The sequence below is a fragment of the Choloepus didactylus genome, chromosome 18, assembly GCF_015220235.1.
Source record: "Choloepus didactylus isolate mChoDid1 chromosome 18, mChoDid1.pri, whole genome shotgun sequence".
NCBI lineage: Eukaryota > Metazoa > Chordata > Mammalia > Pilosa > Megalonychidae > Choloepus > Choloepus didactylus.
This window is the reverse complement of record NC_051324.1, coordinates 53,583,671-53,597,763: the sequence shown is the minus strand read 5'-3', so window position 1 is coordinate 53,597,763 and position 14,093 is coordinate 53,583,671. Positions and strand designations below refer to the sequence as shown.

The following is a 14,093-nucleotide window of genomic DNA, read 5'->3' as shown; positions in this document are numbered from 1 at the left end:
AAAATTGAGGATGCTTCATGAGATAATCTGTGGTTCCCTCTACCAAGATGAAGAGTTGTGGGATTTCTCCAGCCTACTTCCAGGTTCTTTTGTTTAATAAGGAGTCTCGTTTAACTCCTTACCTTGTTCAACCCCGGAGCCTCGGTGTCACCCACATGTCCTAAGGAGAGCCTTTGCCCTTCAGTTCATGTTTCAATTTCAGATCATGATTGATTTGTTTTGTCTTATATTCTCCCATTGGTCCTCTTGGGGATTTATCTTCCTTCCTGTGATCCCAGCAGTCTAATAAAATTGTGTTTAATATGGAAACTGGTTGGTTTTTTAGCCAGGGACAGGAGCAGGGCATGACAGAGTATCTATCTAGTCTACCATACTGCCAAAATTAAACTCTTTTCAACATCTGTTTACTTGAGGACCACTGTTACTACAACCAGACAAATTACTTTACCATATGGCCACTTTTGTTCCATCCAGCTTTTCCTGGTACTGTTAATTTTTATGAAGAGTCCTTTTTTCTCTCTGAATTCAGGTAAGACAAAATCTTTATAACATTTACTTAATATTTTACCAGCTTCATTTTTTTATTTGTTTCTTTTTTGTGGTTCTTACAGGATTATGTTGACAAAGAGAAGGCAATTGCCAAAGCCTTGGAAGACCTCAGAGCCAATTTTTACTGTGAACTCTGTGATAAGCAATATCAAAAACATCAGGAATTTGACAACCATATCAACTCCTATGATCATGCACACAAACAGGTGAGGAACAGTTTACCTGCTAAGAAAGAAACAGATACTTTAAGTATTCGATTTTATGAGTACACCCCAAAAAACTTGATGAATATGGTTTCTTGTGGCTGCCTGTCTTTATCTGAGATTGACATACTGGATTTTTTTTTTTTGAGTGACATTAATCCTGACATAGATCCCCTCCCCTTCCAAGATTTTAAGTAGAATGAAGAATTGTGAGTTTCATAAATCTTGCATAAGGTTTTTGGCTTTGAGGGATTCCTAAATTTTTATTTAATTTGATAATTGAACTGAGGATCACTAGAAACTTTGTTTCTCTTTCTTCCCTTTTCTGAACATGCAGAACTTTAAACAGTTATCCCAGGCTGTGGTCTTTTCATTTTCTGTCTATAAGAGCTCATGCTTCATTACCTATAATTTCCTATCAGGGTCATTTGGCTATTCAGTATGTTTTAAAAGGTAGATATATATTGAAAAGGAAATAAAATTAGAAGCTGTGTTAACTTGAACAAAAAATTTTGGGGCTGCATGTTAAAGAGCTTGCTGAAAAATGAATTACTCTTTCTTTGTAGTGTTTTTTGTTTTGTTTTTTTTTCTTTTTAATCAGGTTAGAAAAGAAACTTGAAATTTGTACCTAACTAGTTACTGGTATAAAGAATGCAGCAGTAACTGACCTGGGGAATTTGAGATGGGAGAAATGAATCTTTAGATCTACAGGACTGTTCTGGCTTATTAAACAGTTTTGAGCCTTTTGATCTTGGGTGACTTTAGCAGAATTTGCTAGGTCTTTCAGGGGTGTACCATAATTGTATTTGTTAAACTTGTAAGTTTTATGAGCGTTGCTAGAATGATTTCTTTTAAATGGACCTGTTAAACCAAGAATTTTTGGAGACCTTTTCATCATCTTCTAACCAACCATAAGATTTCAACGCAGAGGTAAAAATTAAGCTTTGACTAAGTTTCACTCTAAATAGCACAGGGATAGTTTGTAAGCTGAATGTGGTACTACACTTTTTGCAACACTCTCTTCCACAGTTAACCACACTTAACCAATTGAAGATCCTTCCACTGATAAGAGTGTTAAAAGGATTGATTCATATTTAGACAGCTTTTCAACTTTTTACACACCTTCCTTTGGACATTGTTTTAATATATTGTCAGCATTGCTTGATTTGAGAAAGAAATTTAGGAGCATATCTATGGACGAGATATATTAGCAGTTTACCTTATTCCATTGAAGAATCATAGATCACAAAAGAATACAACAGCGAATACTGCTCATCTAGTAACTTTTCCAGGTTTTCAGTGTCTTTATAACTTAGATTTACAAGTTATTCTTTTTTATGGAATTAACAAAACTAAAAATGTTATTTAGCAAACAATTACATAACCATCTTTTTAGGCTTTTAGGAATTTATTCAATTGAGAAGTTTCTGTGATAATTTTTAAAGACTCTAGAAGAAATTTCAGGCACAAAAAGGACATTTAGAGAAGTTACATTTGTAATTGATGAGAAGTCTTTGAGTAGGTTCAACTAGAAAAAAGTAAAACAGGAAAATTGTAACTCAAGCTTGAATAATGCATAGACTTTTTAAAGGGGAAAAAAATGTATCAGAGCACAACAGATACACAGATTAAATCCAAACAAGAGTACAAAACTAATAGAATTCAAATTGAAAACATTAATTTAATGTGATAGGTAATGATATTTTAACAATGTTGCTCTCAACGTGAGTGTAGTAGAAATTGTTTTAGCTGTGGTTCATTTGAATTGGACATGCTTGTTCTTCTGTGCACTTGGGATGACTCAGTTCTCTCACCACTTTACTCTGTTGCTGTGATTCTCAACCTGGGAAGATTTTTCCCTTCAGGGACTTTTGACAATGTCTGGAGACATTTTTGGTCCTCACAGAAATTAGAGGATTCTGATGACATCTGGTGGGTAGAGGCCAAGGGATACTGCTAAACATCCTACAATGCACAGGAACCCCCACCCCTATCCTCACTTAACAAAGATTTACCTACTCAAAGTGTCATTCAGCAGTGCCAAAGTTGAGAAATGCTCTATTAGAAATATATATGGTGTATCATTTGGCCCTTGCTTGATACAAACACATTTGTTTATCCTTTAAAGTCCCCAATTATATTTTAAGCATAAAGTGCTCATCTAGATGATGCAGAATATTCATTTATTACTCTTTTATAGATTATCCTCAAAATGAAAATATAAAATTAAGGATTTCTTATAGAAAACTTAGAGACTACCTATTCATTATTCTACCCACTAATATAGAATATATCTATGATCTCCAGTCTGGGAAAAAATCTTTTAGCTGGTAAAGATTAATAAATGCATGTGACTTTATTTCATTACCTTAATTAGAAGCTCATTGTAGGTATTTTTTAAAAAAACAAACCAGTTCTAGTATGAGTTTGTTTTTTGTTTTGTTTTGTTTTGTTTTTGGTGAGTTGTTCTTTAGTTCAATTAGTTAAAATGCAGGCTTTTTCCCCTTTCTTCATACTGATGTCTTAAAGCTAATATATATTATAAAAATATAATATATATATTTATTTAAAAAACACAGTACTACATTTTTCATGTTCAACACTTCCCTGCACTTAGAATCTCTAAGAAATCTTTAACTGACCTTGGTACAACACAGTTACATACCACCCCCCCCCACACACACACAAGGAGTAGGTCTGAGGTCCAATTTTTCATTCCTTATTAATGGACATGAACTTACCATATAAATGGACCTACCAGTTTTCCAAATTTGTGCTCTAAAATCATAAAGACACCCTGTCTTGTCTTCCAGGAAGGCACACAGGATTATTATGAATCTGAGATAATAGGTAAGTACATTCAACCCTGTATTAGTAATCCCTCAAATTCCATCAAATTGCACTAGTAAAACTTTTCAGAAGAAAACCTATTATGGTAGTGGTAAACTACAAGGATAGGTAGATTCTGAACATACTTCTAACTTTCTTTAAGACAAATCGTTTCTCAAAAAAGTTACGCAGTCACTCATTCATGATGATATATGTATATATTTATTTATTTATTTTGGGAGTGTGTTACGTGCCTCTCCCTATTCACTAATTTTTCTTCAGTATTCTTAGATGTTTTGTGAAAAAAGCCATTAATACAAAATTATTAGACCCGACTTAATCTTTAAGTTTTGCATCATAAATTTGCAAAAGCTAATGAGACATCTTGGTTGTTTTCAGTAGTTTAGCTGTAATTTTAAAGTGATAAAATTTTAATATATTTTGGGCTCTCCAAGGGTGGGCTTTTTTTTTTATTCAATTTTATTGAAATATATTCACATACCATACAGTCATCCAAAGTGTACAATCAGTTGTTCATATTACCATCATATAGTTGTTCATTCATCATCCCAGTCTATTTTTTTTTAACATTTTCCTTTTACCAGATAAAGTGAAAATAAGAATAAAAAAAAAAAAAGAGTAAAAAAAGAACACCCAAATCATCCCCCCCCTCCTGCCCTATTTTTCCTTTGTTTTTTTATCCTCATTTTCCTACTCATCCATCCATACACTGGATAAAGGGGAGTGTGAGCCACAAAGCTTTCACAATCACATTGTCACCCCTTGTAAGCTACATTGTTATACATATGTCTTCAAGAGTCAAGGCTACTGGGTTGTAGTTTGATAGTTTCAAGTATTTACTTCTAGCTATTCCAATACATTAAAACCTAAAAAGGTTATCTGTGTAGTGCATAAGAGTGCCTACCGGAGTGACAGGGTGGGGTTTTTGAGATAACCCAAACCGTGATTCCATTTTATATAAATTGGGTCTGATATGCCTGAATGCTCAATGACCATTAGCATCTGTCATCTTTGTTGGCTTAATTATAAGTTAAAATTGAATTTGAAGTTAAACACTTTCCATCCCTACCTCCTTGCTTCTTTAATTATTTTGCATATAAATATTTTAATGCAATTTTATTCAGATATATTCACTTATTGTATTTATTAAGGTTCTCTAGGGAAACAGAACCAACGGGAGATCATTGGTAAATATGATATTTTATAAAAGTATCTCACGCAACTGAGGGGATACACTAGTCCAAATTCTATAGGGGAGGCAGCAAGCTAGCAACTCTGATGAAGGTCCTCAGTGAACCCCCAGGAGAACTGGCTGGCTGAAGCAGAAAAAAAAGTTTCCTCTCTTCTCCCTTAAGTCTTCAATTGATTGGATTAAATCCAGCTGATTGGATTCTCTCATTGAAGAAGATACACCCTTTGTTGATATCATCACCACAGATACAGTCAACAGAGCCAGCTTTCTGGCTTATTAACCAGCCACAAATGTCCTTGCAGTAACAGTTGAGACCTGCACTTGCTTGACCAGACACCTGGGCGCCATCACGTGGCCAAGTTGACACATAAACCTAACCATCACAGTCACCCAAAGTGTACAATCAGTTGTTGACAATATCATCATATATTTGTGCATTCATTACCACAGTTACTTTTTTGAACAGTTTCATTACTCCAAGAAATAAAAAATGAAAATAAGAATAAAAATAAAAGTATGAAAGAATACCCAAAACATCTCATACGCCCCCCCATTACTCATTTACTTTATGTCCCCATTTTTCTACTCATCTGTCCATACACTGGATAAAGGGAGTGTAAGCCACAAGGTTTTCACAATCACAGTCACACCATAAAAGCTATATAGTTATACAGTCCTCTTTAAGAATCAAGAATATTGGATTGCACTTTAATAGTTTCAGGTATTTCCTTCTAGCTATTCTAATACACTAATAACTTAAGTGGGATATCTATAAAATGCCTAAGAATAACCTCCAGAATGACCTCTCAACTCCATTTGAAATCTCTCAACCCCATTTGAAATCTCTCAACCACTGAAACTTTATTTTGTTTCATTTCTCTTCCCCCTTTTGTTCAAGAAGTCTTTCTCAATCCCATGATGCCGGGTTCAGGGTCATCCCTGGGCATCATGTCCCATGTTGCCAGGGAGATTTGTACCCCTGGAACTTATCTCCCACATAGAGTGGAGGCAGCAAGTCCACCTGCCAAGTTGGCTTAGAGAGAGAGCCACATATGAGCAATGATAGAGGTTCTCTGGGGATGACTCTTAGGCACAATTGTTAGTAGTCTTAGCCTCTCCTTTGCAGTAACAAGCTTCATAAGGGCAAGCCCCAAGATCAAGGGCTTGGCCTACTACAGTGGTAGTCCCCAGTGCTTGCAAGAATATCAGGAATCCCCCAGGTGGGGAAATATTTCCAATTTTTTCCCATTCCCTCAAGGGGACTTTGCAAATACATTTTTATTTTCTGCCCACATTACTCTGGGATGTATTGAGGCTTCATGCTAACCTGTGCAAACCAGCCAGATCTCACCCCCTATTCAAGGTTGCATGTAATTATGGTATTTGAATAAACTGACTATACAAGTTAAATTATATAGCGTGCTACAGAAAATACAGATTTTCCACCAAATAAACATCAGTTTCTTTGGTCTCACATATGAGTTGAAGTTTTAAAACACAGTCAGTATCATCTTTTTCCCTTTACTCTGGTTTACCTTAGTCCTAACCAAGTCTTTCTTCATATACCTAATTAAAGTCTAATCTTTTTTTCAGCTTCTTTAACATTTGCTGTATAGGGTAATGCTGACATTCATGGCTGCTGAACTCTGGCTCTGAGTCTCAGGTGTCATACAGATACCCAAAGTTACAGGGACTGATCAGGTTATACACAAACAGCTCATCATCTCAGAATGTAGAAATAACCATTACAACTCATGAATAGATGTGACTGCTGTAAGAGCTTACAATCTAGGATCCTTGACCATAAGCCTCCTATGCTCTCAGATTCAATTCTCAGAGTTTGAACACTATCGTTAGTTCATATTAGTGAAGTGTTATAATGTTTGCCTTTTTGATTCTGGCTCATTTCGCCAAACATACTGTCCACAAGGTCCATTCACCTAGTTGCATACCTCACAACTTCATTTTGTCTTGCCGCTGCTAAATATTCCATTGAATGTATACACCATTCTGTTTATCAGTGGATGTACCCTTAGGTCACCTCCATCCATTGTGAATTGTGAATACTGCCTCCATAGACACCAGTGTGCAATGTCCATTCGTGTCCCTGCTTTCAGTTCTTCCAAGTTGCAGGACCATATGGCAACCCCATAGTTAGCTTCCTGTGGAATAACCACACTGCCCTCCAGATTGGCTGCACCTTTCTACTTCCCTCCCGACACAGTGTAGGTACATCCCTCTCTCCACATTTTTTCCAGCACTTGTATCCCTCTGTTTATTTTTTTAATTCAATTTTATTGAGATTGTTCACATAGCATACAATCAAAGTGCACAATCAGTTGCCCATGGTACCATCATACAGCTGTGCATCCATCACCACAATTAATTTTTTTCTTCAATTTTTAGAACATTTTCATTACTCCGGAAAAGAAATAAAAACAAAAAAGAAAACTCAAATCCTCCCATACCCCTAACATCCCCCCTCCATTATTGACTCATGGTATTGGTATAGTACATTTGTTACTGTTGATGAATGTATGTTAAAATACTACTAACTCTAGTACATAGTTTGCAATAGGTATATCTTTTCCCTATATACCCCTCTATTATTAACTTCTAGTTATAGTGTCATACATTTGTTCTAGTTCATGAAAGCGATTTCTAATATTTGTACAGTTAATCACTGACATTGTCCACCAGAAGATTCACTATTTTATACATTCCATATTTTAGCCTCCATCTTTTCTTCTGGTGACATGCGTGAGTCTAAGCTTCCCTCTTCCACCACATTCACACATCATTCAGCACTGTTAGTTATTCTCATAATAACATGCTACCGTCACCTCTGTCCACTTCCAAACACTTAAGTTCAACCTAATTAAACATTCTGCTCATGATAAGCAATCACTCCCCATTCTTTAGCCTCATTCTCTGTTTTGGTAACTTATATTTCTTGTCTATGAGTTTACATATTGTAATTAGTTCATATCAGTGAGACCATACAATATTTGTCCTTTTGTATCTGACTTATTTCACTCATTGTAGTGCCCTCAAGGTTTCTTCATCAACCCGTTTTGTTGTTTTTTTTAAGGCAGTTTTGTTCACCCACCATACATTTTGTCCTAAGTGAACATCAGTGGTTCCCTGTATAATCATGTGTTTATGCATTCACCACCATCACCACTATCTATATACGGATATCTCCATTTCTTCCACAAAAAGGAGGAAGAGTCAAAGAAGGTAGAAAGACAAAAGAAAAAAAAAAACAAAATGATTGCTAAAAAGCAACAAAAGGAAAAATAGAATTAAACTAAAGCAGAATAAAAGAGTCAGACAACATCACCAGTGCTAAGAGTCCCATACCCCTCCCTTATATAATGCCTCTCTTATAGGCATTTGGTGTTGGTATATTGTCTTTGTTACATTAAAGTAAGCGTAATACAATGTTTCTGTTAACTGTAGTCTCTAGTTTGCATTCATGTTATTTTTTCCCCAGTACCACCCCATTTTTAACACCTTGCAAAGTTGAGATTCATTTCTTCTCCCTCATGTAAAAACATATTTTTACATTTTATCACAGTTGTTGAGCATTCTAGGTTTTACTGAGTTATACAGTCCCAGTCTTTATCTTTCCTCTTTCCTTCTGGTGTCCCACATGCTCCTAACCTTCTTCTTTCAACCGTACTCACAGTCATTGTTGTTCAGTGTACTTGCATTGTTGTGCGACCATCACCCAAAATTGTGTTCCAAACCTCTCACTCCTGTCTTTTCATATCTGTGTTTCCTGTAGAACAGGTATCTTGTTCACAAACTCTCTCATTGTCTGTTCATCAGAGAATATTTTAAACTCTTCTTCATATTTGAAGGACAATTTTGCTGGATATTAGGATTCTTGGTGGTGGTTTTTCTCTTTCAGTGTCTTAATTTATCACACCATTTCCTTCTTGCTTCCATGGTCTTACCAAGCTTCCTTTGTATGTGATGGATCGCTTTTCTCTCGTACTTTCAGGATTCTCTCTTTGTCTTTGACGTTTGATAATCTGATTATTAAGTGTCTTGGCATAGACATTTGGATCTAGTCTGTTTGGGGTATGCTGCACTTCTTGGATCTGTAATTTCATGTCTTTCATAAAAGATGGGAAATTTTCATTGATTATTTCTTCTATTATTGCTTCTGCCCTCTTTCCCTTCTCATATTCTGGGACACCCATGACATGTACATTCATGTACTTTATGTTGTCATTCAGTTCCCTGAGGCATTGCTCATAATTTTCCATTCTTTTTCCCTATCTGTTCTTTTGTGTATAGGATTTCAGGTATCTTGTTCTCCAGTTCCTGAGTATTTTCTTCTGCCTCTTGAAATCTGCTGTCATATGTCTCCATTGTGTTTTTCATCTCTTGTGTTGTGCCTTTCGTTTCCATGGATTCTGCCAGTTGTTTTTTCAAACTTTCTATTTCTACCTTATGTTTACCTGGTGTTTTCTTTATATCCTTCATCTCTTTTGCCATATCTTCTCTGAACTCATTGACTTGGTTTTTGAATTGATTTAGCATATTTCTTTGAAAATCTTTAATTGGTTGTTTCACTAACGTGAAACAGTATCTCAACTGTATCTTAATTGAGGTGTAAGTTTTTTCCTTTGGGCCATATCTTCATTTTTCCTAGTGTAACTTGTAGTTTTCTGTTGTCTAGATATCTGGTTTCCTTGGTTACCCCAATCAGATTTTCCCAGACCAGAAAGGGTTTAGGTCTCAGAATGGGGCTACATTCAGTGTCAAATTTCCCTGAGGATGTGTCTTACAAGATGGACAAACTTTCTTGTGAGGTCTCTAGTTGCTGTGCTTTTCGTAACCTGCCCAGCAGGTGGCGCCTGTCAACCTGTGGCTCCCAACTGATGTATGGAGATGTGGCCCTTTTAATTCTCTGCTTAAGTTGTTTCCGTTTTGACTATTTTCCCCCAGGCCCTGGGGTCTGAATTCTGAACAGAGGGCCAGCACTAGAGCTGGGCCCCACCTCCTTCCTCTTAGGTAAGATACACACCCAAGGGAGCTATCTTCTTGCATTTGAATAGCTCCTTTGTGTCTGTGACTCTGTTAACACTACCCCTGTCTGGGTCAGAGCACTGGGAACTGAAAATGGCTGAGGCTATCTCCACTGAGCCACTTAGATTGAGAGGGAGAAAAAGGGAAAAAAAGCCCCCTTGCAGAGTCAGTCTGCAGGCCTCCCCCCCCCATTTCTAAATTCCACACTTCTCTATGCCACCATCTTGCCCCTTCATCTCCCCGTTTATTTTTAAAACAGTTTATTCACACACCAAACAGTTCATTCTAAGTAAACAATCAGTGATTACCAGTATTCACATAGTTATGCATTCACCTCCACAACCTGTATGAGGTTATTTCCATGTCTTCCCCAATGAACGAGGAAACAGAGAAAAAAAAATTCAAAAATAAAAATATGAAAGAAGAAAAATAAAATAAAGTTAAATACAATGAAAAGGTCAGACGACACCAGCACCAAGAATCCCATATCACTCCCTTATAAACTCCCGCTTATAGACATTTAGCTTTGGTATATTGCCTTTTTTAAAATTAATAGAAGCATCTTGCAATGTTACCATTATCTGTAGTCTCTAGTTTGCACTGATTGTATTTTTTTACCTTGTACCATCCAGTTTTCAACGCCTTACAATGTTGACATTATTTATTCTCCCTCTTTTAAAAACATTCTATTTGTACATTTAATCATTATCATTGACCACTCTAGGTTTCACTAAGTTATACAATCACAGTCTTTATCTTCTATCTTTCCCTCTGGTTTCATACATGCCCCTAGTTTTCCTCTTTCAACTGTACTCAGACTCATCTTCAGCGTACTTACAGTATTGTGCTACCATCACACAGATGGTATCCATTTCTAGATTTATGCAATCAATCCTGCCAAACCTTATGTACTCCTTCAGCATCAAATGCCCGATTTCTAACTTCTTTCCATCTCTTCACAACCTCTGTTCTCAGTTTTAACTCTCAAACTTTGCTCATCAGTGTTAATTCATATTCATGAGTCCACTGAGTTCTTTTGTTTCTGGCTAATTTCACTCAACATAATGTCTACTGTCTACCATTTTGACTTTTGGGATTTATATGTCCTATCTTATTTTATTTTCCCTCTTTCTCTCTTTTTACTCTCAGTGGTAGTCTTCATTTCTACTGTCTTCTCCAAACCTCTCTCTCTCTTATCTTTTTCTCTCTGCCTGTAGTCCTCCCTTTACTGTTTCTTATAGAGCAGGTCTCTTTTTCACAGACTTTCTCAGTGTCTCTTTATCTGAAAATATTTTAAACTCTCCCTCATTTTTTTTAATCACTTTTTTTATTGTGATTGTTCACATAGCATACAATTATCCAAAGACCCAAAGTATACAGTCATTGCTCCCAGTGCCATCATATAGCTGTGCATCCATCACCACAATTAATTTTGTTCAATTTTTAGAACGTTTTCATTACTCCAGAAAAGAAATAAAGACAAAAAAAGAAAAGGAAAGGAAACTCACATCCTCCCATATCCCTAACCAGCCCCCCTCCATTGTTGACTCGTAGTATTGGTGTAGTACATTTGTTGCTATTTATGAAAGAACGTTGAAATACTACTGACTGTAGTATACAGTTTGCAATAGGTATATATATTTTTCCTATGTACCCCTCTATTAATAACTTCTAGTTCTAGTGTCATACATTTGTTCTGGTTCATGAAAGAGATTTCTAATATTTGTATAGTTAATCTCGGACATCGCCCACCCCAAGGTTTACTGTTTTATCCATTCCCATCTTTCAACTTCCAACTTTCTGGTGACAGAAGTGACTGAGCTTCCCCTTTCCACCACATTCACACACCATTCAGCACTGTTAGTTATTCTCACAGCGTGCTACTGTCACCTCTGTTCATTTCCAAATATTTAAGTTCATCCTAATTGAATGTTATGCTCATACTAAGCAGCCGCTCCCCATTCTTTAGCCTCGTTCTGTATCTCGGTAACCTATATTTTATGTCTGTGTATTTATATATTATAATTAGTTCCTATCAGTGAGACCCTGCAATATTTGTCCTTATGTGTCTGGCTTATTTCACTCAGTATATTGCCCTCAAGGTGTCATTATCAACCCATTTTATTTAAGATGGTTTTGTTCACACACCATACATTCCATCCTCAGTAAACAATCGATGGTTCCCTGTATAGCCACATTTTTATGTGTTCGCCATCCTCACCACTGTCTATATAAGGACGTCTGTGTTTCTTCCACAAAGCAGGAGGAAGAGTCAAAGAAGGCAGAGGGGCAAAAGAAAAAGAAAACAGAAAAACAAACAAACAAAAACATGGCAGCTAGGAAGCAGCAAAAGGAAAGATAACCTTAGATCAAAGTAGAATAGTCAGACGACACCACCAGTGCCAAGAGTCTCACAGCCCTCCACTGTGCCCCCCCTTATCTGCATTTACCTTGATATATTGCCTTTGTTACATAAAAGAAAGCATAATACAATGATTCTGTTAATTATAGTTGCTAGTTTATGTTGATTGTATTTTTCCCCCAGTACCTCCCTATTTTTAACACTTTTGCAAGGTTGACATTCGTTTGTTCTCCCTCGTGAAAAAAACATATTTGTACATTTTATCACAATTGTTGAACACTCTAGGTTTCACTGTGTTATACAGTCCCAGTCTTTATCTTTCCTCTTTTCTTCTGGTGTCGCACATGCTCCTCACCTTCTTTCAACCATATTCATAGTTATCTTTGTTCAGTGTATTTGCATTGCTGTGCTACCATCACCCAAAATTGTGTTCCAAACCTCTCACTCCTTTTTTGTCTGCAGTGCTTCCCTTTAGTATTTCCTGTAGGTCAGATATCTTGTTCACAAACTCTCATTGTCTGTTTGTCAGAGAATATTTTGAACTCTCCCGCATATTTGAAGGACAGTTTTGCCGGATATAAGATTCTTGATTGGTGGTTTTTCTCTTTCAGTATCTTAAATATGTCACCCCACTTCCTTCTTGCCTCTATGGTTTCTGCTGAGAAATCGCACATAGTCTTACTGAGCTTCCTTTGTATGTGATAGATCGCTTTTCTCTTGCTGCTTTCAGGATTCTCTCTTTGTCTTTAACATTTGATAATCTGAATATTAAGTGTCTTGGCATAGGCCTATTCAGATCTATTCTGTTTGGAGTACACTGTGCTTCTTGGATCTGTAATTTTGTCTTTTATAAGAGATGGGAAATTTTCATTATTTCCTCTGTTATTACTTCTGCCCCTTTTCCCTTCTCTTCTCCTCCTGGGACACCAGTGATACGTATATTCTTGTATTTTATTTTGTCCTTAAGTTCCCAGAGACGTTGCTCATACTTTTCCATTCTTTTCTCCATCTGTTCTTTTGTGTATAGGCTTTCAGGTGCCTTGTTCTCCAGTTCTTGAGTGTTTTCTTCTGCATCTTGAGATCTGCTGTTGTATGTTTCCATTGTGTCTTGTCTCTTGTGTTGTGCCTTTCATTTCCATAGATTCTGCCAGTTGTTTTTTTCGAACTTTTGATTTCTGCCTTATGTATGCCCAGTGTTTTTCCTTTTAGCCTTTATCTCTTTTGCCATATGTTCTCTTAAAGTTTTTGAACAGATTTAGCGTTAGTTGTTTAAATTCCTGTATCTCAGTTGAAGTGTAAGTTTATTCCTTTGACTGGGCCATAACTTCGTTTTTCTTAGTGAAGGTTATAGTTTTCTGTTGTTTAGGCATCTGACCTCCTTGGTTACCCCAGTCAGGTTTTCCCAGATGAGAGCAGGCTTAGGTCCCAGAAGGAGGAAAAATTCAGTATCCAATTTCCCTGTTGGTGTGTCTTAGAGGATTGACATACCCTGTGCTTTTCTGCCCAGCAGGTGGCGCCTGTCAGCCTGTCACTCCAGACTGGAGTAAGGAGGTGTGGCCCATGTGGCTCTCCTCCCCCAGGCTCTGGGGTCTGGCCCTGAACAGAAGGTGGGTAGTAGAGCTGGGCCCCACTTCTTTTCTCTTGGGAAGCTGTGTCCTCTAGAGAGAGGTCATTTGCATATAAGTAGATTCTGCTATCTCCACCCTTGTTTGGATCAGAGTGCTACGAGTTTAAAATGGCTGAGGCTTTCTCTACTGCAGGGGACTGCGAGCTGAAAATGGTTCAGGCTTTCTCCACTGAGCCGCCCGGGTTGACAGAGAGAAAGAGACAGAAAGCCCCTTTTCAGGGTCAGTCTTCAGTGCCCAGATTCACCCGTCAGCCAGAGATAGCACCT

At 37.0% G+C, this 14,093-nt stretch overlaps 1 protein-coding gene across 4 annotated transcripts in view; it reads left to right on the top strand.

The window, feature by feature from the left end:
* The window catches only part of GPATCH8 (G-patch domain containing 8), a 124,075-nt gene that overhangs the window by 78,104 nt on the left and 31,878 nt on the right, over positions 1 to 14,093 (top strand). For all 4 annotated transcript variants that reach the window (XM_037808224.1, XM_037808226.1, XM_037808225.1 and 1 more), the window contains one exon: positions 612 to 755. In XM_037808224.1, the coding sequence (XP_037664152.1) occupies positions 612 to 755 (144 nt within the window). The remainder of the gene's footprint in view (positions 1 to 611; positions 756 to 14,093) is intronic.